The 27,079-nt window shown below is 45.0% G+C and overlaps 1 protein-coding gene across 1 annotated transcript in view; it reads left to right on the top strand.

Annotated features, from left to right (window-relative positions):
* Window positions 1-27,079, top strand: part of TMEM132C (transmembrane protein 132C) — a 448,582-nt gene that overhangs the window by 349,058 nt on the left and 72,445 nt on the right. The window contains exon 4 of the mRNA XM_018061407.1: window positions 9,956-10,139. Coding sequence (XP_017916896.1) covers window positions 9,956-10,139 — 184 coding nt within the window. The remainder of the gene's footprint in view (window positions 1-9,955; window positions 10,140-27,079) is intronic.

Raw genomic sequence — 27,079 nt, forward strand, 5'->3', positions numbered from 1 at the left:
AAAACTTTCCTTTATCCCCTCTAGTCCTTTTAGTCTTGGCTGTTCATGCTGCCACAGAGACCCTCAGCTCATCAATTACAGACATTAACTGTAAATTATACTTTTGCATAGTTAATTCAGCCTCTTCATTATGTATTTAGTGGGGCTCAGCAGGCATAAAATTCAATAGCAAGCTTTGGATTGGATCCAACTTCTGTCTTCTATGGTATTTGGAAAAGGCAAAGTTTTAGTAGTGGACCTTGGAGCGTGTCTTTCCTGGAAGGGCTCCAATGGGCTCTGCTTTTTGCTTCTCTCTTGGAAGGAGTTCAACCCTTCTGGGAAGGCTGATAGCTTCAAAGGCTGCATCTCCCCTCCTCTTCAACTAAGTGGGGACTCCTTCTCCCTTCTTGCATCGAAATGAATTTTAACCTGACTAGTGGAAGGAAAGAAGAGTGTGAATATCAGGGAACCTGGCTTGGGGAGCATCACTCTCATTCATTATTCATTCAACAAATATTTATTGAGCTTCTCCTGAGGGTCAGCACCATGATGTATCACAAGGATATCACAACAAAGTATACAGTGTCCTTGCTCTCATGGAGTTCACAGTGGAGAAAGGGTAGACAGGCAGATGGTGAGGGACCCAATGCATGCAAATGTAGAAAGCATTGTGTGATGATGTAGATAAAGTGGCTGGCTGAGCCATGGATAACAGGGTGAAGATAGTGATGAGTGAACCTCAGTGATGTCCAGGGAGAAGCAGGTGCAAAGGTACTGAGGTAGAGGGGAGCTTGGTGGTTTTGAGTGGAATAAACTAGAGAGAAAAATGGTAGAGAAAGAAATTGGTGCAATAATGAAGAGAGAGAGGCATTGTATTATCAGGATCTGAGAGACAAAAGCATTGCTGATCCTGGGGCCAGGCTAGAATGGTCCCTCAAAAAACACTTAAACTCTGGGACTTCCCTGGTGGTCCAGCAGTTAGGAATCCACCTGCCAACAGAGGGGACTTAGGTTTGAACCTCTGGTCGGGGCAGCTCCGACATGCTACAGGGCATCTGAGTCCACATGCCACAATTACTGAGCCATCACTTTACAGTCTGTGCTCCACAAGGAAGTGAAGAGTAGCCCCCACTTGCCAAACTAGAGAAAGGTTGCATGCAGCAACAAAGACCCAGCAGAGCCAACATAAATTGAAAAAGCACTTGCTCCGCAATATTGAACTTCCACCAACAAATGTAGTAGGTGTGTTTCCAACCTACAAATCCATTGTGCAAACTGTGTATATGTATGTGTGCATATATACACAACTCTATTTCTCTGTCAGTGCATCCAATGTCTGCCTTAAGCCCCCATTCTGCCTGGAGGCAGAAAACTTAATCTGGTTCATTTCAAGTCTACTAAGGCATTTCAGGTTTAAACTCAAATGATAGTCTTTCAAACTCTGCCCTACTTTCTTCAAAATTGACCCAAGTGGGAAGGATGATGGCTTTGAACTGTGAGGGAACCTTAGGTCTTCAGATACGGTGCCCTTGCTAGGTGGAGGGCACATCCTTTAACCTTCAGGTCTGGCTGATACGTTTCATCTACAGTAATGCTGTCTGGTACTGGGATGTGATCATGGTTCAGTGCTGATGTTCATGAGGTTTCCATGTTTCTGCCTAGTCTTTGAGGGTGTTTTCCATGACATGTTTTCCTGCAAGATGCTAACTTCAGTAACCTTGCCTGGAACCAGGTGAAAATTCCATTGCTTTCCTGTACTTCTCAGACCTTAGGAGGCTGGGAAGTGGGGTAGGCTCCTTCTCAGGCCCTCCCTGCCCCTGGCATCTTGAAATAATCCTATTTGACTTCTGCTGTACCCTGCTGGAAACATACACGGGAGATGCTAGGGTCCCTTGGGAATCAAGGGAAAGACTTGTATCAGTCAGCGCCATCATGTGTTATCCATTGCTGTGTAACAAACAGTCCCAAATTTACCATCTTGAAACATCTATTATTTCTCAGTAAATGGGATTTTCTGGGCAATTCCTCTGTTGGCTTTTCTTAGGCACTTTTATGGAGCTATATTTACCTGATACAATAGTTTGGGGGTGGGATAACTGGACATTTGTCTCTCCACATGATCTTGCATCTGGGCATCTTCATGGCCTGATTGGACCCAAGAGATGGATTCAGTGTGTTCCCTGTAGAGTAAGGACCAGCATGGCAGCACCAGTAAGCCAGCCAGGTGCTAAAGAGCCCTAAGAGTCTGCCGGGCAGTGTGTAGGTCCAGGGTTATTCCACCTGCATCTCTGAGGCCCTCTTAGCACCTATACTTCCTAAGGGCCTCCCAGGTGGTGCTAGTAGTAAAGAGCCCACCTGCCAAAGCAAGAGACTCAAGAGACGCGAGTTCGATCCCTGGGTCAAGAATATCCCCAGGAGGAGGGCATGGCGGCCCACTCCAGTATTCTTTCCTGGAGAATCCCGTGGACAGAGGAGCTGGGCGGGCTACAGTCCACGAGGTTGCAAAGACTTGGAGACAACTTAAGAGCTTGCTGCACAGTGTGTAAGTCCAGGGTTCTTTTACCTGCATTTCTGAGGCTCTCTTAGCAGCTGCACTTCCGAAAGTGTAACCTAAATTTAGCTAAAATTTCAGCAGCTTGAGAAATAATATTTTACACATTCCTCATATCTTGGGTCCATATAAGCCTCAGGTTCCACAGCAAGGAAATTAGCAGCCAGCAGGAGTGTGTGACCACAACTGAACCTTCAACTCTGTGGCCAAGGGCTCCCTGAAGCCCTTGTGGGAGACTTCCACACAGTTGGGGTCTAGAAGAACTAGAACCTTCCATGCTCTTTCACTCTCCACCTAGCAAGGGCACCACTTGGTCCCCTTTTGTTTGGCTTACCTATGATCCATCTCACCAACTCATTTCTTTCCTTTAATTTTTTAAAGATTTTTTTATGAAGATCGTTTTTGATGTCTTTATTGAATTTGTTGCAAATTTGTTGAATTTGTTCATTCTATGTTTGAGATTTTGGGCCAAGAAACTTATAGGATCTTAGCTCTCAGACCAGGGATTGAATGCACACCCCTTGCATTGGAAGGTGAAATCTTAACCACTGGACTGCTAGGGAAGGCCTCATTTCTCTTAGTAATCATGTTAGAGACATTACTCATGTCTCGAGGGTCAGTGTGAGGCTCATATCCAAAACTTTGATTCCAAAAACCATGTATTCATGCTCACCCACCATACTGAAGAAAGAAAAACAAGTGACAGGATCTAGTCTAGTCAGATTCAAGGGCACAGCAGGATCCATACTGGCTGCCTGGAAAAGATGCTTAGACCAGGACCCAGGGACCTCAGAGAAAGTCTTATCTTTGCCCATCTGCTGTGTTCAGCAAATCCCAGGACACATGGCCTTAGGAGGACAAAGATATACAAGTGCAGTGAGGTTATTGAACAGGAGAAATACTGTTGCTGTAACAAGAGCTAGCATTTGATGGATAGTTGCTATTGTATGTATTCAGCTCTACACATGTTCTACCTTTTATACTTGCAACAGCCTCATAAGGGTGGCTTAAGACAGATCAAGAAACCAATTTTCCTGCCGGTAAAGTTAGAGATTCTTCAACTTTGCTGCATATTAGAATCACATGGGGGCTTCCCTGGTGGCTCAGCAGTAAAGAATCCACCTGCAATGCAGGAGGCTGGGGAGACACAGGTTCAATCCCTGGATTTGGAAGATACCCTGAAGGAGGAAATGGAAACCCACTCCAGTATTCTTGCCGCAAAATCCCATAGACAGAGGAACCTGGCAGACTGTGTAGTCCACAGGGTCACAAAGAGTCGGACATGACTGAGCATGCATACACTGACTGAGAACCACCTGGGAAATCCTTAAGAATCCCAGCTCCCAGGTTCCACTGCAGGCCAGTGAAAGAAGATCCTTGGTGTGGGACCCAGACCTTAGAATTTGTTAAAGCTCCTTCACCAAATAATAACAGAATGTCATCAAAGTTGAGAACTAGTGGGTTTGTTAGTTCCCATATGGGTTCATTAATGCCCCATGTCACACTCATACTAAAGAGCAGAGTCAGAATTCACACCCAAGTGTGTCTTATTTCAGAGTCCATTGCTGGAACACCTGTCCAATACAATTGCTGTGTAGACCCTAGGAAGCAAAAAATTAATATTAATTATAACCATTTAGGAGCAAAATGCTTGGTGATCACAGAGGGAGAGAGCCGTTTTTGGTGGAGCAATAATGTTCAACCTTGACCACACATTAAAATCGCCTGAGCTCTTAAAATACTACCATCTGAATGACATCTCTTGAAATTCTGATTCCACTGGTCCAGGGTAGACCTGGGTATCGTTATTATTTTTTAATCTCCCCAGATGATCATAACATTCAGCAAAGGTTGAGAGCCCTCGTTTTATAGAAAGGGAAGGCTCGGATTACTTCCTTAAGGGTTGCAATTCTCCTCTGAAGCAATGTCATTGCTTCAATATGATTTGTAGTAAAGTATTCTCTTCCCTCATCCTTCCACATTTACCTGCGCCTATAAATTTTTAAGCTGTGGGGACTGGGATAGAGAGAAGGGAAAAGAATTTAAGTCTGAGCTCAGTCTAATCCAAGGGTATCTGGAAACAGGACAACTTTCAACAGCTTTTCCCCTGTCTCTGCCTTTCATCATTATCCTGCATTCTGATTTCTGCCTTGTATGCTAATTGCAGGGAACAGGAATGGAAGAGTTGACTCTCTCAATAACAGATCAAATCCTTTCTCACTGTCCTGACATATTGGATTAGGGCATGTTATCTCAGCTCAGCCAATCAGATATCCCCACTCAGCACTTTGAATGTGGGATTAGTGATGCAAAGCACCAAGGACAGTAGAAAATCCGTTTTGGCGTCAGCAGTGGTGTCCCATCTAGATAGAGATGGTTTTGTCCAAGTTTCTCATTATCTTGTAACTTTCCTTTTCTCCCACCTATTCTCCATGTGTTTTTCTCCACACTTCCTAGCAATTTTGAGACATGTGTTAAGTTCCCTTTTCTTTGTCGGTCAGCCCAAGGTGTTCTCTGTTACTTGCAACTTGCATCCAAACTAATATACTTCAGCACTGTGGAGAGCTCCCAGAGATTACCAGGGCATTCATGTGGATGGTGGGGTCAATGGAACTATCTAATAAAGCCTTTCCCAGAGGGGATGTATGTGTCCTTTGCCTTCATGAAATACACATGAAGTAAAATGAATAAAACAAAGCCTGAGCCAAATTATTCTGTTCTCTAGGAGCTGCTTCCCTATAGTAAGGTTGATTTCTTCATTTCATTAGTCTCATTTCTTCCTGCAGTCATTAAGCTGTCAAGATTGGCTGATGGCTCTGAAGCTGAAATTCCTTACACCCTAGAGTGGGGAAGTAAAGTCCTTTTGGCTTCTTAAGATACACCAAGACTTCATTTTCTTACAAGACAGAGTTCAATAACTAAGAGGTTTGGTAAATTGGGTTTCCAGTAGTCCAAACTTTATTGTGACTGTTGGGGGAATTTATTTGTTTTTTAGTAAGAGCTTTTTTTAAGCCAATTTTGAAAATTTCTTTCGAGAGTTACTATTATAAATCTACACTATTGATTTTGCAAGTGGTCATTCTTGATCGCTCTCTGGAGTCAGTTAAATGTTTAAATTTCTCTCTTTATTACTCCAACGATATCATAAGCCCCATATAGGCTGGCATGAAGGGTTCTTGGTTCCTCCAAGGCAAAAAGCTTAACAAAGATTTCGGTTGGCTCAGAAAGAGGAGGAGAGCTCAGCCGCAGACAGAACTGCAGGCAGATTTCTTTTCTTGGCCCCATCTGCGAGCAAAGTGGATCACACCATGGCATCAGGTCTGACAGGAATAGCTACTGAGTAAATGCACTGTATCCAAATCTGAAGAGGTTCCAGTTCATGATGAATGGCAGAGAGTCAGCATCTGTAGTCTGACTTGTTCTCAGGGAACTCCTAGACCAGCCCTATAGGGGCATGTTTCTTTGTTCCGTTTTTCGGCTGTGCTGGGTCTTTTCTGCAACACAGGGCTCTAGAGTTCTTGGACTCAGTGATTGTGGTATGTAGGCCGCTCTGGTTGTGGTGCCTGGGCTGAGTTACCCCCACAGCCTGTGGGGTCTTAATTCCTGGAGCAGCGATTGAACCTGTGTCCTCTGCACTGGAAGGCAGATTCTTAACCCCTGGACCACCAGGGGAGTTCTTAAAGAGGTATGTTTTAAAGGTGGCTTTAGACCAAATCTGAAGTCATAGAGAAGGAACATACTGTCAAATCCTGCTAAAAACCGGAAGAACTCACACTTGCTGATGTTTCGTAGTGTTAAGTTCTGTTCTAAGTGCCTGAGACATATTTGCTCATTTGTTTAATCCTCATATCAACTGCATGAAAGGGAAAGGATTTGAGTCCCCACTTGCCAAGTAGGGGAAAGAGGGTAGAGTTGCCCAAAGTAACCCAGCCAGTAATAGGTGATGCCAGTAACAGGTGACCTTTTGACCTTAAGCTCAAAAAGTCTGTTTGGCAGGTGACAGCATATGGGTCGTGACACTGGCTACGTTCCCCCGAACGAGTCATGGGTCATCTTCTACGGGTTCTGCTCTCTACATCTCTATGAGAGTAGAACGCATAGAGTCACAGATTCCATTCTCTCCTTCCCTTTCCCACTTCCTTCCTGTTCTCATTCTTCAATAAAATAGTTCTTGGGACTTCCCTGGTGGTCCAGTGGTTAACAGTACACCTTCTAGTGCAGGGGACGTGGGTTCCATCCTTGGTTAGGGAATTAAGATCCCACATGCCATGAGGCAGCTCAGCTCTCTTGGCTGCAACTACTGAGCCCATGGGCCACAGTTAGAGAGACAGCTATAAGCCGCTATGAAAGAGCCTACGTGCTGAAACTGAGACCCAATGCTGTCAAAAATTAAAATTAAAATAAATAAATATTTTTTAAAATAAACTACTCCTTGGATGCCCAATATTTACATGTATCAGTGAATCTGCTTTAGCCATAGTGGTTGCGATATGGAGGAGAGGAGTGTCTTAAGGACCAATTTCACCCCCATAGCCAGCATCATCACATCCCCTGGGTATACACTAAGGGTCCCATGGACCACAGTTTGGAAATCACCACACTGCATCATATTTAGGTCAGGGGTCTTCCACCTCAAAGAGAGAGATGAGTTAAAGGGACATGGTCAACTCTGCAGCATTATTCTCAGTGTAAGCATTCCTTCGGGGCCACAATAGAATCTTTGGACAGCTGGATTTTGGCCACATACAGTACTCAAAAAGTGAATTTTATTGAATAGTCTGTCAAATAACCAACAGCTGTGTCCCCCAGCAAGCACAGCCAGTGGCCAGCTCTTCTGCAGATAAGGAGATACCAAGGATGAGTGTTCTTGCTAAGAAGGCAAGGTGAAAACCCCTGAAATGAGAGATGTCTTTAGCCCAGTGAAAGGAGTGGCTGGCCAGAGTGTGTGGGAAGGATGTCTAGAAGTTAAGCAGACCCAGATTCCTGCAGGCCTTACCTGCTGAACCAAGAACGCCAAGAGGTCTCCAAGCTTGGAAACACTCCAGGTTCCAGACACGTCTCGCTCATTTTCCAAGGCAAATAATTCACCCTTAAAAAAAAAAAAAAGTTTATTTTTCTGCGCAAAGTCTTAGCTGTGGCACTCAAGATCTTCAGTCTTCCTTTTGGCGTGTGGGATCTCCAGCTGTGGCGTGCAAACTCTTGGCTGCAGCATGCAGGATCTAGTTTTCTGACTAAGAATCTAAGCCAGGCCTCCTGCACTGGGAGCTCAGAGTCTTAGCCACTGGACCACCAGGGAAGTCCCAGTAATCACTCTTGATGTTGTACAGACCATGACTTGAGGTTCCAGACACTGGGTTTGTTTGCCCTCCCAAAGGGATAGCCAGCATCTCAGAAATTGCTATCTTCCGGTCCCTTCTTCCAGCCCAGAGTACTGGAAGGGAGATTCAGGAGTCCTGCCAGGTGCTTTGGTTGGCCCAACAACCTTGCTGTTAACCTCTCATCCCAGCCACTGAGCAGGGCTAAGGGTAACAGAGTGAGGAACAAACTTTCTGGCTGTTGGGCAAGCTGTGAAGATTGAGTATGTGCATCCTTAACTGATGATCATCCCCAGAAAAGGGGAGGGTTCTCCACCACTCTAGACAGTGGTACCAGCACATGCTTGAGATACAGTGTTACCATCTTTGGTGTTTCTTTCTTGATGTGCCATGGAAAATCCCCCTCAATTCACCCGAAAGCACAAGGCATGCCCAGTAGCTGCCAGTTGAGAAAAATGCTGTTGACCCACCACTTACAACAATATTCAGCCCAGAGGCAAAGAGCACAGGGGGTCCCTCTGCCTGGCTTCAGGGCTTCCCAGGTAACTCAGTGGTAAAGAATCCACCTGCCAGTGTAGGAAACCCGGGTTCCATCCCAGGGTCAGGAAGATCCCCTGGAGAAAGAAGTGGCTACCCACTTCAGTACTCTTGCCTGGGAAATCCCATGGACAGAGGAGCCTGGTGGGCTATAGTCCATGGAGTCACAAAAAAGTCAGAAAAATCTCCCTGGCCCGCCCTACAAACCCAGCTAATATGCCTGATATACCCTTCTTTCTTGTTTCCACCAATATTGATTCTTTTGATTCAGTAGCTCCAGAAAACCTCTCCCATTTTCCCATCTCTAACCTCCTAAAACAAGGGCTGGCAAACTTTTCCAGTAAAGGTCCAGATAGTGAATACTTTAGGCTCCTAAGGATATCTGCTACCGACATAATTACTCAATCGTGTGCTCATAACACAAAAACAGCCAGAAACAAAACACAAACAAGCAGGCAGGGCTGTAATTCCAAAGAAACCGTTTACAAAAAAACAGGCAGCAGGCTGGATTTGGCCGACAGACCACAGTTTGCCCATCTCTGCCCAGGAGAAATCTCCTGGTGTCTTGTAATTCCATACTCAACTCCCCAGCTGAATTAGAGGAGAATGTTGTTGAGAGCACAGAGCTGGGAATTGGAAGACGTGATTCTCGCTCAGCCTTGCTCTAACTCGGGTACGACTCTCTGCAACCTCGTGGACTGTAGCGTGCCAGGCTCCTCTATCTTCCACCATCTCCCAGAGTTTGCTCAGATTCATGCAGGTGGCTCAGTGGTAAAGAATCCTCCTGCAAATGCAGGAAACGTGGGTTTGATCTCTGGATCAGGAAGAACTCCTGGAGAAGGAAATGGCAACCCGTTCCAATACTGTTGCCTGGGAAATCCCATGGACAGAGTAAACTTTTTGACTAAATGGCCAGATAATGAATGTTTTAGGCTTTAGCCTGGTGGGCTATAGTCCATGGGGTCACAAAAGGGTCAGACACAGCGACTAAAACAAAAACAACAGCAAAGGAAACCAGGTAATGGATCTAAAATAATTAAATCTATGGGAGATTCTGCGTTCAGCTTTTTCTGCCTCTAACTAGCTGTGTAGTTATGCATGAGTGATTTATGCTACTTGGGCCTTCATTTTGTCATGTGAAAAATAAAATCTTTGTACTGTCAGCCATTTCCAAAGCATCAGAATTGCTGGGACAAGCTTGCTAAAAATACGTATGAAAGAAAAAAGTGAAAGTGTTAGTCCCTCAGTCGTGTCCAACTCTTTGCAACCCCATGGACTGTTGCCTGCCAGGTTCCTCTGTCCATGGAAATTCCCAGGCAAGAATACTGGAGTGAGTAGCCATTCCCTTCTCCAGGAGATCTTCCTGACTCAGGGCTTGAACTCTGGTCTCCTGCACTGCAGGTAGATTCTGAACCACCAGGGAAGCCGTGTCAAGTCCCCGGTGCTATGCCTGAAAAGCATTTTCTTTGTCCTTATATTCTAGTTATAATTGTGAGGGAGTGAGCCAACGGATTGAAAGGGTTTGCCACCGAACGAAGTCAACTTAAAGCTCTTTTCCTTTGCTCTCTTCCAGAAGCAGCAGTTTCTTCAGTGAGGTTGTGCAGATGAACTTTGAGATCGCCAGCTTCAGCAGCCTCTCGGGGAGCCAGCCCATCACCTGGCAGGTGGAATACCCACGGAGGGGGACCACGGACATCGCAGTGTCAGAGATCTTCATCAGCCAGAAGGACCTGGTTGGCATCGTGCCCTTGGCCATGGTAAGACTTTCGTGAGCATGGATGCACCTGCATTCAGCTGTCTGATTGCACCTTGATGTCCTTCTTAGCTCCCCCTGGATTGTTGGCTGCAATTGTTTCATGGGATGTTTGCATTCAAAGTTTGCCATCTTCCTACCCTCTTGGACAGAGAAGGCAATGGCACCCCACTCCAGTACGCTTGCCTTGAAAATCCCATGGACAGAGGAACCTGGTAGGCTGCAGTCCAGGGGGTTGCAAAGAGTCGGACACGACTGAGAGATTTCACTTTCACTTTTCACATTCATGCGTTGGAGAAGGAAATGGCAACCCACTTCAGTGTTCTTGCCTGGAGAATCCCAGGGACAGGGGAGCCTGGTGGGCTGCCGTCTATGGGGTCACACAGAGTCGGACACGACTGAAGCGACTTAGCAGCAGCAACCTACTTGGAAGTCGCTACTTTTCATTAATCCAGCCTTTCTCAACTTCAGCTAATTTTATACTGGCTTTATGACATTTGCTATTTCCCTGTGCCAGATATATAGTATTTACTTACTTTTTCTTCTCAAAGTCTACACCAGTTCTTTTTATTTCTGTTCCCCTTTTATAAGGAAGATTTAAGCCCCTACCTTATTAGGATGAGTGTGGTTTGCTGCTGCTGTAAACCACCCCCAATCTTAGGTTCCTCATGCAATCTAGGCTCTTCTTGCTTATACCACATGGCTTAGATGATAAGGGACTCTGTTTCAGGCAGTCCCTCTGGGATCTAGGCTGATGGATATGTCATCATCTTGCAGCTAAAACAGCAGAAGCAACACGGCCTTCTTGGAGGCAAAGACAGAGAAACAGTCCAAGTCACATGCAAGCTCTTTTAAGCAATGGCCAACAAATTACAAGTGACACTTTCACACGCATCCTTGGACAGAAGGAATCCCCATGGCCTCATCAGATTTCAAGAGGGCTGGGAAACATTGGTGCAGAGGAAAAGTTAGATGACTACCCTGGTCTCTGTCTCACTGCACAAGAAATCAACATATAATTGACGCAAATAGAACACAGCACAAATACAGTACATGCAAACCCCTGTTGCCAACTTCCTTATACAGCTGGAAATGAGGAAGGGAGAGAGAGAATGGTAAGGGGCTAGAAGGATCACTCACCCACATCTGCCAAGCCCTGAAACTATTCTCAAGAGCCATTCCTAGGCTTGTGCACAAGTGTTAAGACCCCCTTCTAGGAGATGTAAAGAGGATGGCATTTCAAAGGCATGGGGAAAGTGTTCTGAAGTGTAGCTCCAACTGTTTTTGCCAGAATTCACTTTCACGGACATGGAGTCTGGTGTGGATGTTCAAAAACTAATTTCTATTCAGCTTTGGTGCCTCAGACAGTAAAGAGTCTGCCTGCCATGTATGAGACCCTTGACCTGTCCCTGGGTTGAGAAAATCCCCTGGAGAAGTAAATGGCAATCCACTCCAGTATTCTTGCCTGGAGAATTCCATGGACAGAGGAGCCTGACAGGCTACAGTCCATGTGTTTTCAAAGAATCAGACACGACTGAGTGAATAATTGCATTAGAAATTGGAATGAGCAGGCTTTATTGACACCAGGTTAAGAAATATATCAATTAGAATTCTTTGAGTTACATGTGACAGAAAATCCAACTCAAATTGGCTTAAGCATGTTGAATTCACCAGCTCAGGTAACTTAAAAAGTCTAGAAAAGTGTTTCTCAGATGTTAACGTGCCTATAGGTCACCTGACAATTCTCTTCAGATGTAAATTCTTGTTTAGGAGGTCTGGGTTGGGTATTTTCTTAAAGTTCCTAAGTTATCCCAGTGCTTCTGGTCAGTGGAGTACAGGTTGAGTATCAAGTATGGAGTGTGTGTGTGAGTGTGTGTGTGTGCAAATGATGTCATCATGGAAGGTGGCTCCTTGTCCCCTCTAAGCTTTGTGCTCTTCTTGGCTAGAATCAGTGTTCAAGAGACTCTGTCCTAAGGTGGCCCCTGGTAGTGCCAGGCTGATATATTCACAGTATTATATCCATCAGGAAAAGAGTGAAAACTCATTGCCAACCAGTGAAGCAAATTCTTAGGACGGCGCTAATTGGAACTGATTGGCTGGCTTGGGTCATGTATCCAAGCTGAGAAGCCAGTCATGGAACCCAAACAAAATGTGATGCTCTACACCTTCCCCTGGAGCATGTTTGGGATCAGACTAAGAGCTGGTAGGCATGGGGCATGATGGGAAAATCTGATTCCACTGAAAGGAGGAATGGATACTAGTCAGACATAGCAACAGACATACCCATAGGAGGTATTCTCTACCATAGACTTCTCTTGACTTTTCATGTCCTAGAAAAGAGGCCTCAACAATCTATAGCCCGTGGGCTAAATTCAATTTCTGCCTGTTCTTGTGCATCATGCAAGCTAGGAATTTCTTTTTCATTTTCAAATAGATACATTCTAAATGGTTACATAAGTAGTTTGTTAATATACTCAGTTTTGCCTCTTGGTTCACAAACCCTAAAATGTTTTCTATCTAGCCCTTTAGAGAGAAGATTTGCAGCCCTATGTTAACATAAATTATAGCCTATAAGTGCTTAATTTTTACCCTATTTCAAAAAGATAAGACATCCAGATACTGTGAAAAGTAAAGTCATTATTAGGATATGAGATATTATTTTGGCCACAAGAAACCCCTCTTTGAAGCAAGGTATTATTATTGTTGTTTGTGTGATTTTGTAATACCTTTAAGGTAAAATGAAATGATGACTTACACACCAGAATCCTATCGTTTGCAAATAACTGTAAAAGAATTCAAACTGTTTGCATCCAAGTAACCGCAGAGTGGCTGACCACACAACGGAGTAGAGTTCAGAGTTCTGATGGCTAGATTTGAACTCATGTGATGCCATTATTTTTCTTCCCCTCGAATGTACAATTTAACCTCAACTCTGAAAAGAGATGTGAGCAATTAGGAACTGTATTAGCAAGTACAGTATAAAAGCATCAGTTTGGAGTAATTTCTATTCTCTTATTTTCTGTGTTTTCAAAGTTTATTCTAGAATGAGCTTTAGTACATTAATAGGCAACTGAAATAGAAATTTTTACTTGGAAGAAAGTAGCAAATTAAACTGCAGCTTGACTGAAGATGAGACATTAAAAAAAAAAAAACTGAATAAGAGACAAATCTTTAGGTCATCTTTAGCAGCCAGTAAGGTCTTTGAAAGAAATGAATTCCCCCAATTGTTGCTTATTTTAAAGTAAAGCAAACTGCAGAAAGGCAAAACAGATGATTACCAAATCGAAAATGGGCCTCTTTAGGGAAGTTCTCTTAGAATCAAGCCTTCTCAAGCCTCTTCCTAAATCCAGGAAAAAAAAGCCATGAGCCCACTGATGAGAGTTTCAGTGACCTTCTGTCTCTTAGCAGCAGCTTCTAACTCCCCGTGAATAAATGAGATGGAAGGAGCAGAGGACAGGGCCCTCAACTCTCTAGCAGACTGATCCTTCTGGGAAGGAGCCCCCTGAATCCCACTGCTCACTCCTTACAGCATCCTAAGTCAAGAACTTGGCCCTGCAAAGCCTTCTTTTGTCCACCCCACTGTCACTTACTTACTCAGCGATGTGATCCTCTCTTTCCGCAGTGGCAGGAAAGCTTCTGGGTCCAGTTCCATGGGCTTCGAGCATCTCCCACCCCTCCAGTTCCCCCTGGCCAAAGCGCTAACATCAGCTGGGGCAGGAGAAGGGGAGGGGTCTGGCTGTGGAGACCAGGACCGAAGGCTGTCCGGGACAGCCTGGGGCCAGCACAGACTGGGAGCTGGAGCCGTAACTTTAGTTCTTGGGCTTCCGTTCTTCTTTGATGTAAGAAAAGAGTACTCACGTGTCTAGTTGAGACCCTGTGAGCAGAAGCCAGGTGCAGACCTCCGTGTGGCAGTTTCTGCAAGTTGGCAGCACAGATGTGGAGATGCCGGTCTCTTTTCAGGATAAAGAGATGCAGAATCCACTTGACCTCACCCTGAGCTCTTACGACGTGCAGACACTGTGGGTGTACATTGTAATCCATCCTGAAGAGTCAGCAGTAAGCAGACAGGTCTTTCACTCGGAGGACTGACACTCGGGGCCAACAGACAGCAAATAAGAAGCTATTTCTTAAGCGCTAAGACCAGTCATGAGAAGATGAATGGCAATATATGAAGATACATGAAGACAAATAAGGCCCGACAAGGGGATGGCATGTAAACATTTCCCAGTTCTGTTCACATCTCAAAGTTTCTCCCTGTAGTTTATTTAAAAATACAAAGCCGGGGGAGTGTCCCAGTGGTCCAGTGGTTAGGGCTTGGCGCTTTCACTGCCTGGACCCAGGTTCAATCCCCAGTCGGGAAACTAAAATCCCACAAGCTGTATGGTACAGCCGAAAAAAAAAAAAAAAGTAAATTTTACAAACATATAAAGCTAAATTTTATGCCAGCAAGAACAAGAGCCCCTAATGTTGACAGGTGTCAGAAGAGACCCTTTGTTCCAGGACCCAAGTGACTTTATCCTGGATTGACTTTCCTGGGAAGTGGCAAGATTCACTGAGAATTTTTAACAATTTCAAATGATTATCATTTTCTACCTTTGCAAACTTAGGATGAAATATTCCCTGACCCCTGAAATATGGTGAGAACTTGGGTTTTTTTTTTCCTTCCATCAAGCTTTCAAAATTCCTGGATTGTGCCCATATCTCTCTGCATAAAATCAAATTTAAAATAAAGTGGCTATCACTTGGGCTGTTTAAAGGAGAAATTGCTACTTGTTCTCAGGCCTGCAAAGTGATGATCTTAATCCTCACCTCTCCAGGGTGTCACGGAGATTCGTTAAGGTTTGAGAGATGCTTGGAGCTTCAGGGCAGAAAGTGCAGCAGGAAAGGATTGTGGGGAAAGAGATAGCAGGGTCTGCCCCCCTCTTCTGCCCTGCTCTGCCCTGATCTGGACCCTGGGTGCTGACTCATGTGGACCACAGCCCTAGCCTCCCTTGCCCTCTGGCTTCTGGTGGGGTTTTTAGCCAGTGGGAGGTGTTGATGCCCTAACCCCCTTCCACCCCCATCCCACCCTTTGTCTATGAATATCATCTTATTTGGAAATAGCATCTTTGCACCTGTGATTAAGCTAAAATGAAGTCCAAGGGAATTTCCTGGTGTTCTAGTGGTTAGGACTCGTTGCTTTTCACTGCAGGGTCCCAGGTTCAATCCCTGGTCAGAGAACAAAGATCCATTGAAGCCACGTGGTATGGCCAAAAAAAAAATTTGTTCTTCATTTGAAAAGTGAGGTCCAAAATCCAATGACTGATGTCCTTACAGGGAGAGCTAGATTTGGACATCTGGAGGAGACCACGGGGAGGAAGGCCATTTGAGGAAGGTGACAGAGCTCAGAGGGAGGCGTGTACAAACCAAGGAAAGCAAAAACTGCCAGCAGCCTACAGAGTCTAGAACAGATGCAAGGAAGGTTCTCTCCTAGTTCCTTCAGAGGGGGGCTTCAGAGGGAGGCTTCAGACACCTTGATTTTGCACTTCCGGACTGCAGAATCCCAGGAGAATTTCTGTGGTTTTAAGCCACCCAGTGTGTGGTACTTTGTTACGGTAGCTCTGGAACACTAACCCAGCATTGTCCCTTCCCCTCTTGTTCTATCCCTAATCCCTCCCTTCCCTCTGGCTGCACATCTACCAGGGGCATGGTCCTCTCTGCATACAGCTCTGTCCTGTTTGATTCTCCCCTCTCTGGGTACCAGTAACTGGGCTGCTTACCCCAGGCTCCCAGCTGGGATGGGCATCTGGGTGTTCCACCATCCCTGGATGTTTCCCCTGATCCTGCCCACGGCTCTGTCATCACACGCTCCCCAGTTCTACTCCATTGGGTGGACCATCTGTTTTCAGCCAGGATGCTGAGGGATACTGAAGGTTAGGGTTAAGGATACAGGCTCCAGACTCCTTCCCAGAGGATACCGAGTGATTATCCTCAGTCTGTGAGGGAGTGATTAAGGTATCTCACTGGGGAATCTGAACTCCATAGCTGGACTTCACCCAGCGGCATCACATGGCTACTTCTCTGCATCCTTTGCCGTTGCTAAATTCAGAGAACTGGACGTGGGGAATGGAATGTGCATTCACTAGCCTGTGGCTTTGCAGAAATGCTCTTGGTCCCCCTTGTCAATCTACAAGTGATGGATGACTTAACTGTGCTCTGAGGTCTGTGGGGAAGCGTGTTAGCAATATCCTGTGTTGGTGAAAGGCGAAGACAGGCATTCACTCTAGAGAACCAAGGGACATCTCCTTTGATGGGGATGGGAGAATATTATTTTTAAAAAGACAATGAAAAAATAATGTGTTCTTATTTTCCCGAACACCTTGATCTCCACGCTCCTTCTCCAACTTGAAGATTTTACATTTCTAATTCCCTCGGAGTATTTTAAGGATGGCTTTGATGCTCTTGGCAATTGATAAATGTTTGCTCAGTTGAAAAATAACTATATGAGCAGAAGAAGTGTTTCCTTGTCACAGCTGGAGATTTACTTTGGAATTCAATTTTAAAGTATCCCTCCCTCCAAGTCACCAGTGCAGATTTGTGTCTAAAAAGCTGATCTATGATTAATCTGAAGCTGTTTTGACAATGGTTTCAAGGTTGCTGATTAATTATCCAATACATGGTACCTTATTCACTGCCTGCCACAAAGAAAATGCTCCAAAAATATGATTATGATTGCCATTCATATTTTTATCATCATTATCTGATCTTGGGTTTCCCCATCAATAAAAGGAAGGGATGGGAATAAACAATCAATCTAGTCTCTTCCAAGTTTATCCTTTGCCTCATTTTACTTACATTATGCATATAGAAAGTAAAAGTTGTGCTCTAATTTTAAAGATTACATAACTTCACTGGGGATGAGAGACAGAGATGGAGAGAAAAGTGATGCTGACCTAGGAAAATTAGTTGGAGGGACTCACAGGCCAGCACTGTCTTCTTCCTTACCCTGAATGTCAGTCAGAGCCCATGTACCATAAGAACAGAGCCCTGAAGAGAAAATCAGAGCTCAGTGCAACTAACTGCCAGACCATAGCACACCAACTTCTCATTTTTACTATGTCCATCTACCACTGAGTTTATCATTGACTTAATATTTTCTCTCATTAGAGAACAATCTAGGAATTGAGAGCCAACTATGTTGGCCTAAGTCCCAGCTCTTCCTTTGAATGACTGTGTGACCTTCAGTTCAGTTCAGTTCAGTTGCTCAGTCGTGTCCGACTCTTTGCAACCCCGTGAATCGTAGCACGCCAGGCTTCCCTGTCCATCACCAACTCCCGGAGTTCACTCGGACTCTGCCTTGGACAAATGCAAATGATAATATTTTGTTCTTTTTCCTGACTGAGTAATATTCAATTGTATACTTGAACCAATCTTTACCTACTTATCTGTCGATGGAATTTAGGTTGTTTCCATGTCCTGGCTATTGTGATAAGTGCTACAGTGAGCATTGGGGTGCATGTATCTTTTCAAATTATAAAGATTTTATTCTGAGCAGGATTCTTAGGCTTCACCAGCCAGTGAGAGATGTTCATGACCCAGAGATGGCTAAGAGCTACTGCTGCAGAGAATTAAACCTTCACCCCAACTTCTCCAGCACCCCCACCTGCAGGGAGAAGGATGCACCACCATCTCCTTATTAAGTACCTACTGTGTGCCAGGCATGGTTTTATTTTTTATTTTTAAAAAAGATTTATTTATTTGGCTGCACCAGGTCTTAATTAAGGCATTCAAGATCTTTTAGTTATGGCCTGTGAGATCTAGTTCCCCGACCAGGGCTGGAACCTGGGCCCCCTGCATTGGGAGCGTAGAGTTAGCCACTGGACCACCAGGGAAATCCCCAGGCAAGGTTTTAGATGCTGCTGGGCGCGTCCCCACTCAGCATCTTTGCCCTTGCTGAGCCCTCGATCCCCTGCCGAAAGGCTCCTCCATCCCTACATGCCTGGTTCCTACAGACTCAGCCCCGACTTCATCCCAAGAGGGTCCCCCTCCCCCATAACATCAAGAGCTGCACCCTGACACCTCATACTGTCATGTTCCCATATCTTAGTCTCCTCATATCTGATGGAATTCCTCTTTGATCATCCCCAACACTGTCTTTCTTACATTTTGTTTCTGTATTCATCATAACATAAACCCTGCCTCTACCAGCGCTCCCTCGATCTGGAATGTTGGCTCTGTGACAGCTAGGATTTTGTCCCTATTTCATTTGGGCCTAGAGTCCTTTCCTGCCCATTCATTCCATGCGTGCATGCTCAGGCGTTCAGTCATATCTCACTCATTGCGACCCCATGGACTCTAGCCCACCAGGCTCCTCTGTCCATTAAAATTTCCAGGCATGAATATTGGAGTGAGTTGTCATTTCCTCTTCCAGGGGATCTTTCCAACCCAGGGATTGAACCTGCATCTCCTACATCAGCAGGTGGATTCTTTACTGCTGAGCCATCGGGGAAGCCCCTTTTCATTCCATTTGCCATTAAATATTGGCTCTGAGCCGGCTGTGTGTCAAGCTGGGGAAACAGCAAAGAACAGTCCCGTGTACAGCATCCCAGGGATTATCTTGCAATGTCCACTTTGAAAGTCCCCTGCGTACCTGGGTCCCTTGTTTCCTCTGGTTGCCTCTCACCTAAGATGGTGAGTTCTGCGGTGCAGACGCACCCCTGCAGCACCACGCATCTGCTCAGTCCCAGCGCCCAGCATCCGAGGAGGCCGACCTCCACCTCCAGAGGGTGCTGGGTCCTGGTCAGTTCCACAGGAAGGAAGGCGAGAGTGGCCTGGAAACTACTGAACAGGATAGCAGCCTGCATCTTAAAGACTCCCGGTGGCCACTGAGATGCTACAACAGAAATAATGAATTATAGGCACAGAATTCTACTTCCTCCCTGCTGGCTCCCCTAACCCCTCTGTTGTGGTACCCACCCATCTGTGCTGTGTTTCAAACTGGTCTCCGAGGCAGCCGCGTCCCCTGCCTTACAGCCACCAGCCTCATCCAGGCCACCACCATCTCCCTGCCTCTGTCCTGACCCCCAACAGCTCCTTCCTGTCATTGAGAACCTGACCAGATGTCTCTCCGCTGGGCAGTCACTCTTCTGATAACTCCTATTGCACTTAACAAAAAGACGGAAAGAAATACAGTGAACCTCACCAAGACCGAGGCAGCCCTGAATGTCTAGCCCACAGCTGCTCTCTGATCTAAAGACCTTTCTCAGGATTTCCTTGGCAATCCAGTGGTTGAGATTTCACCTTCCCATGCAAGGGGCGTGGATTCAATCCGTGGTTTGGGAGCCAAGATCCCACATGCCTTGCGGTCAAAAAAAAAAAAAAACAAAAAAACGCAAAGCATAAAACAGAAGCAATATTATAACAAATTCAGTAAAGACTTTTAAATGGTCTACATCAAAAAGAATAAACTTTAAAACTGAATAAGCGAAGAGACCACCTCCCCTTCCACTGCATTCCAGCCCCAGGGCCTTTCCACCAGCTGTTTCCTGTGTCTGGATCTTCCCTCCAGATTCTATGCTGCATCTTTCCCCACATTATACAGGTCCCTGCTTAAATCTTCCCAGACTGATTTTAGTGATTTCATCTTCTCACTCTTTGCCTCCTGAGTATCTTGATTGTCTTTCACAGCAAGACAGAAAATCGCATATTTATTTACCTGTTCATTGTCTGATTTTCCCCACTGGCATGTCAGTTCCAGGAGGGCAGAGACCACTCTGTCAACACCATCGAGAACAATGCCTTGCACCCAGTAGGTGCTTAATAAGGAACTGTTGAATGAATGAATGACCCACTGCATCTGTTTTCTCTGCTTAAGTGTAAGCTCCTCGAAGTTAAGGACTCTTGTCTCTTTCATCAGCGCCTGGCGCTGCCCCTGCCAAAAGGACACCACTCCAAAATACTTGTTGCCTAAATTTCTCCAGCCAAAAGGAAGATGTATGATTCTCATTGTTTGCTGAGTGCAGGTTACTGATGCCAAGGCAAACATTCAATAACTGTCAGCCCTTCTTCTACAGCCTCATAATTATGTCAGCCCTTGCAACAGGTTAGAGCACTCATCTAGGAATGAATTTACAGTTCATTTGCAGTAATTGTCATACAAGAGGGAAAAAGGAATATTTTGGAGGGAAAGCAGAGAAGATGTGTCTGTAATGGAAGTAATGAATTCTCTGGAGCCGTTTCAATCACCTTTACAAATAGACTGCGTATTTAGACCTGCTTTATAGTGTCGTCCACTCACTTTTTTCAGATGGGGAGAAAGTTCAATGGCTACTCAGAGTCTTTTGTTCAGCTTTAGTTCATAAATTTGAAGAATTTAAAATCAATTTGTGGGGACTTCCCTGGTGGTCCAGTGGTTAAGACTGCACTTTCTACTGCAGCCAGGTATGCGTTTGGTTTCTGGGTGGTAAACTGAGATCACGTATGTTTACGTAGCCAAAAATAAAATAAATGCAAACTGTGAACTGTGAAAGGAGTGTGGATTGTGCTGTTTCCATGGTTCTCAAACCTGAGAATGGTAGACATCACCTGGGGGCCTTATGAAAACATGGATGGCCAGCCCCACTCCAGGGTCTAGAGGTTGTGGGTAGACCCCAAGACTTTACACTTCTGACCATTTCCTGGTGACACTGATGCTGCTGCTCCAAGGACCACTGCCCTGGTTCAAGGCTTCTGCTGCTTGGTTTCCCCTTTGCAACACCCATCTCTCCCCACCATGATGTTCTGTGTGTCCTTATTGGCCAGTCATCTCTATGTGGGTAAGTTCTTGGACTTGTTCATGGCTGGGTCCTCAACTTCTAGAACATTTCTCAGCACCTAGAGATAGTCAGTAAATATCTCCATTGAGTTAATGAGTTCTGATCATGTATAAGGACTTCCCAAATGGCTCAGTGGGTAAAGAATCCACCTGCAATTCAGGACACACAGAAGATGCAGGTTTGATCCCTGGGTCAGGAAGACCCCCTGGAGGAGGGCATGGCAACCCACTCCAGTATTCTTGCCTGGAGATTATGGACAGAGGAGCCTGGTGGGCTATAATCCACACGGTCACAAAGAGTTGGACACGACTGAAGCAACTGAGCACCACTCAAAAATGTATATACCCTCTGCATATGCTACACATTAGTAATTTCAGTTTCATTCTGGGGAAGAAAGAGACATATTTAGAAGCTTATGAAGCAGTATTGTCCTGTGAAACTTCCTGTAGCAATGTTCCATATCTGTACCACCAGCTACATGGAGTCCTCGAGCACTTCCAATTGGCTAGAGTCACAGAGGAATTGAATTTTTAACTTGACCTAAATTTAATTCATTGTAATGTAAATAGCCACATGTGGCCAGTGGGCCCTTTATCAGATGGAGCAGTGATACAGGGGATGGTGATGAAGATGATTGGATGGGAAGGGTAGGTCCAGATTCTGTCCTGCTGTGAGTCCAAACCTTTCCATTATTCTTCCTCTGTTCAACCCTCAGTGTAGCTCCTATGGGACTGTTCAGTAATGGGGCGACATTTTTTTCTGTATTGTATATGATCGGATCTGATCTGTTAAAAAGAAAAGGCATGATGAAAGATCTTTGAATTCCTTGTGCTTTATCAGCTTGGTTTTGGAGCAGATGTCAAGAAACAAGCTCCACTGGCTTAACCCAAAGGGAGAGTTAACTCCATTGTCCAAAGGCTTCAGGCAGAGTTGGATCCAGGCGCTCAAGTGATATTTCTGACCATTTATCTTTTTTTCCAATTTCTGCTTTTCTGTCTGCAGACTTTCCTTTTCAGGCAGGATTTCCCAAAGGTTACTGCAGGCTTCCATTCAAGAAACTTAGCATCCCTAGGAGAAAGGCTGCCTTTCCCCCAACAGTTCCAATGGAAGCCTCAGCTCTCATCCCAGGTGACACTGATTATGATTGGCCAGGCACACTATGTGTGCCTCAGAATAAGGCCGGGTCCAAAAGAGCTACAAATAGTTGGAGGCGAATGGGGGAAGGATGGATCAGGGGGCTTAGCACACAAAGCCCAAGAGATACCAATTACAGAGCTTCACAGACACCCCAGGCAGGGCTCAGCTTACTGCTGCCTTGGTTTGTGAGTCATGACTCCAAGGAATGAGCACTCAGGAAAAGGGTGAGCCCCAACCTGGGCTACACGTCGACGTTCACAGCCTTTCATAGAGCTTTGATCCTCTCAGCCTGCATTCTGCCTGGCTCACCTCTTGCCCAGCGTTATAAACACAGAATAGAGGATAAGGGGCAGTCAAAGGCTAACCTCCTAGACTGTGGCAAATGCTTGGCCTCCAATCCCAGCTCCACTGCTTTTCGAGCTGTGTGATCATGGGCAAGTCACCTTACCCTCTGTGTGTGTGTTTCCCCACCTGTGAAATGGAGATAATGATAGTCCCTACCTCACAGGGTTGTCATGAGGATTAAACCAGATGATGCATTAGAAACCCTCAGAAGAGTGCTTTCTTCTCTTTGTCTTCATGTGCAGTAAGTCGTGTCTGACTCTTTGCGGGCAAACCCATGGACTGTAGCTCGCCAGGCTCCTCCGTCCATGGGATTTCACAAGCAAGAATACGGGAGCAGGTTTCTATTTCCTTCTCCAGGGGATCTTTCTGACCCAGGGATTGAACCCACATCTCTTGCATCCCCTGCATCAGCAGGTGGCTTCTTTACCAGCTGAGGTACTGGGAAGAGCCCAGAAGAGTACCTGGCACATATTAAATGCTATATAAATGCCAGCCATTATTATTGAGGAGTAGCCATTGTAATAGGAGTTTCATTCATTAGCTCCACCGCATTCATAGTAAAATGCCTTATTTACTACCCAAGTGCAAATTCCTGTTATTTGTTAATCCATACAGTCTATTAATGTTCTTTTTTTGCTTCAAGTACATACTCCAAGTTCATTCATATTATGCACATTCCTGCCCTGATACATCTGGTGGAACCATGCCCTTAATTACTGTGTGAGTAGAAGAACAAGAGGGTTTCTTTTGTGGTTTGTTCTCTCCAAAACTATGAAAACGAGTAGATAATAGAGTCAGAGGAGCACTCCAGAGCATGACAAGCTCCTTTCTCTACCCTTCAGGTGTGTGCACAGCACCGAGGAGCTAGTTGATAAGGACAGCCCTTCCTCGCTTAGTCTTGTTGCATTTCATTCCTTCTTCCCGTCAAATGCTTCTCCTTGGATCTTTGTGACATGCTTCTCCTTAAGTTCTGCCTGCCCTTGTTCATCAGTTGGCAGAGTGTGGAATGGGAATCCTTGGGCGGGGTGGCCCCTGAGACCCTTTTATGGAGTCTGAGATGAAAACTATTTTCATAATAATACTATCAGTTCAGTTCAGTGGCTCAGTCAGTCCGACTGTACTATGCTGCTGCTGCTGAGTCGCTTCAGTCGTGTCCGACTCTGTGCGACCCCAGAGACGGCAGCCCACCAGGCTCCGCCTTCCCTGGGATTCTCCAGGCAAGAACACTGGAGTGTGTTGCCATTGCCTTCTCCAGTGCATGAAAGTGAAAAGTGAAAGGGAAGTCGCTCAGTCGTGTCCGACTCTTCGCGACCCCATAGACTGAAGCCTACCAGGCTCCTCCGTCCATGGGATTTTCCAGGCAAGAGTACTGGAGTGGGATGCCATCGCCTTCTCCGACTATACTACAATAGCTATCTATTGATGTATAACATAAAGAAGGAAATGGCAACCACTCTAATATCCTTGCCTAGAAATTCCTGTGGACAGAGGAGTCTGGCGGGCTATAGTCTATAAGGTTGCAAAAGTCTGACACGACTGAAGTGACTTAGCACGCATTGAAATATAACAAATTATCCCAAGATGCAATGGCTTAAAATAACAAGTGGCCAGGAATTCAGGACTATCTCTGCTGGACCAGCTCTCCATCTCAAGGTCTTTCATGAGTTTGCTGTCCAAGTGTCGGCTGGAGCTGCATCATCTGAAGGCTTGAGTGGGGTTGGAGGACCCACCTCCAAGGTGCCTCATTCCCATGACTGACGAATTAGGTCTCAGCAAGAGACTTGAGAAGCCTCACAACATGATGGCTGGCTTCCCTCAGAGACCAAGGTGGAAACTGCAAAGCCTTTTATAAGAGACTCAGCAGACACACACCGTTGATTCTCTGTATTCTATTAATTACATCAACCATCTCTGATTCAGTGTGGGAGAGGAATACACAAGGGTATGACTACCTGGAGGCAGAGATTACTGGGGGCTGTTTGGAGAGACTGGCTCTCCAAGTTGTGATGATGTGATTTGCTTTATCCACTCTTTCTGTCTGTGTGCAAAGGCATAGAATGATGTCCTCCTTTCTTGTCTTTGAGTTTGTTATTGTTATTTATAGTTGATTTGCAACATTGTGTTCATTTCTGCTATACAGAAGAGAGACTCAGTTATACACATATATACATTTTTTTTAATATTCTTTTCCATTATGGTTTATCTCAGGATTTAATCCAGTACCCTGTGCTATACAGCAGGACCTTGTTTATCCATTCCGAGTGTAATAGTTTGCATCTGCTAATTCCAAATCCCCAGTCCTTCCTTCCCCCACTCCCCTTGCTCTTACTCCCCTTTCAGTTCAGTTCATTTCAGTCGCTCAGTCGTGTCCGATTCTTTGCGACCCCATGAATCGCAGCACGTCAGGCCTCCCTGTCCATCACCAACTCCCGGAGTTCACTCTCCTCTTACTCACAGGTCTGTTCTCTATGTGTGTGAGTCTGTTTCTGTTTCATAGATAAGTTCACGTGTGTCATAGTTTAGATTCCACACATCAGGGATATCACATGATACTTGTCTTTCTCTGCCTGACCTATTTTTATTTAGCATGATAATCTCTAGGTCTATCCGTGTTTCTGCAGTTGACATGGTTTCATCCTTTTGTATGGCTGAGTAAAAGTCCATTTATTCCATTGGATATATGCACCACATCTTCTTTATCCATTCATCTGTCGATGGACGTTTAGGTGCTTCCACACCTTGGCCGTTGTGACCAGTGCTACAGTGAACATTGGGAAGCGAATCAAAACGAATTATAGTTTTGTCCAGAAGAATGATGTCGTCCTTCTAACAGCTTATGAGATGCGTGCTTTTGTCATCCTGAGCTTTCAGAACTCTCCACTTTAGTTTCTAATACAATAAACATTGATCAGCATAACCTACATAGGCAACAGCTCTTTTTGTTGTTATTCAGCTGCTAAGTTGCACTCAACTCTTTGAGATCCCATAGACTTCAGCACGTCAGACTCCCCTGTCCTTCACTCTCTTGGAGTTTACTCAGATTCATGTCCATTGAGTCAGTGGTACTAACCATCTCATCCTCTGCCTCCCACTTCTCCTTTTGCCTTCAGTCTTTCCCAGCATCAGGGTTTTTTCCAATAAATCAGATCTTCACATCAGGTGACCAGTGTACAGGAGCTTCACCATCCTTCCAATGAATTTTCAGAATGATTTCTTTTAGGATTAATGGTTTGATCTCCTTGCAATCCAAGGGACTCTCGAGTCTTCTCCAATACCACAATTCAAAAGCATCAATTCTTTGTGGCCCAACTCTCACATCTGTACATGACGGGTCCCCAGTAATTTTTAAGACTGTAAAAAAAGGACCCAAAGACCAAAATGTGTGAGAACCCCTGACCTGGTGAGGAGGGCTGGGAGAAATGAGTACTAGTAAATAAAAGGAGGTGTTTAGGTAGAGTTAAATTCCAGATTTTATCTTCTTGACCAAATAGTTCTTTACAAATGTGTAAATTACATGTGAACAGAGACTTTTTACCTTAAATGTAAATCATTTTACATATTTTATTTTTTGCCACTTTGTTTTTAATTGAAGGATAATTGCTTTACAGAATTTTGTGGTTTTTTGTCATACATCAATAAGAATCAGCCATAGATACACCCATGTCCCCTCCCTCCCAAACCTCCCTCCCATCTCCCTCCCCATCCCTCCCTTCTAGATTGTCACAGAGCCCCTGTTTAAGTTCCCTGAGTCATACTGCAAATTCCCATTGGCTGTCTATTTTACACATGGTATTATAAATTTCCATTTTACTCTCTCCATACATCTTACCCTCTCCCTCTTCCCCTCCCCCTGTGTCCATTGGTCTGTTTTCTAAGTCTCTTTCTCCACTGCTGCCCTGAAAATAAATTCATCAGTACCTTTATTCATTATTTACCTTTCCAACTAGAAACCTCTTCACATGACCTTTCCTCCAGAAAAATTTGTGATTAGTGGTTAATATTCTCAAGGCAATGGGAAAACAGCCAAGGGCAGATGTCAAGTTATCTGTGGCTTCATATACAGAATGACCTGTTGATTCATTCATGGAACAAACATTCATTGAATGTTCACAATATGCCAGGTGAATGTTCTAGACTTTAAGCATAATGACAGAACCAGATAACCAAGGTTGCTGCTGACATGCTCCATGAATCAACATGCCCTTCATTAATGAAATCACAAAGGAAAGAGGGTGAATTTAGAAACTAGTCTTCTCCGTCTGAGCAGAGATAGCTATAAAAATACACATATGCTTCCTTTTCCTAATTCATGATGTTCTGGGCAGAGTCTTCATGCAGATCAGAAAGAGGTGCCCTTCCATAAGACACTCGACTTCCCTCTGTCAGAAAATCGACCATATCTGCGATGTGAACGTGGAGCCCTTGTGCAGTGCACAAATTGCCCAGCTGTGCTTGGCAGCCCTGCCTGAACCCATCCGCAGACCAAGTAAAACTCACTATTCTTAGTTACAGGGGAAAGGATTCTGTTCCATCTGTTGTTCACTCTGTTAGTTTCCCGTTCACCCTCATTTTAGGTTTTAGCACCGAACTAGAGATTGATTTCTGCCTTGCCTGTGCCTGAGTCTAAAGTGACAGTCATTTGTGGCTCGAGGTTCTCGGTATGCCTTTT

The sequence above is a fragment of the Capra hircus genome, chromosome 17 (genome assembly GCF_001704415.2).
Source record: "Capra hircus breed San Clemente chromosome 17, ASM170441v1, whole genome shotgun sequence".
NCBI classification, from domain to species: Eukaryota; Metazoa; Chordata; class Mammalia; order Artiodactyla; family Bovidae; genus Capra; species Capra hircus.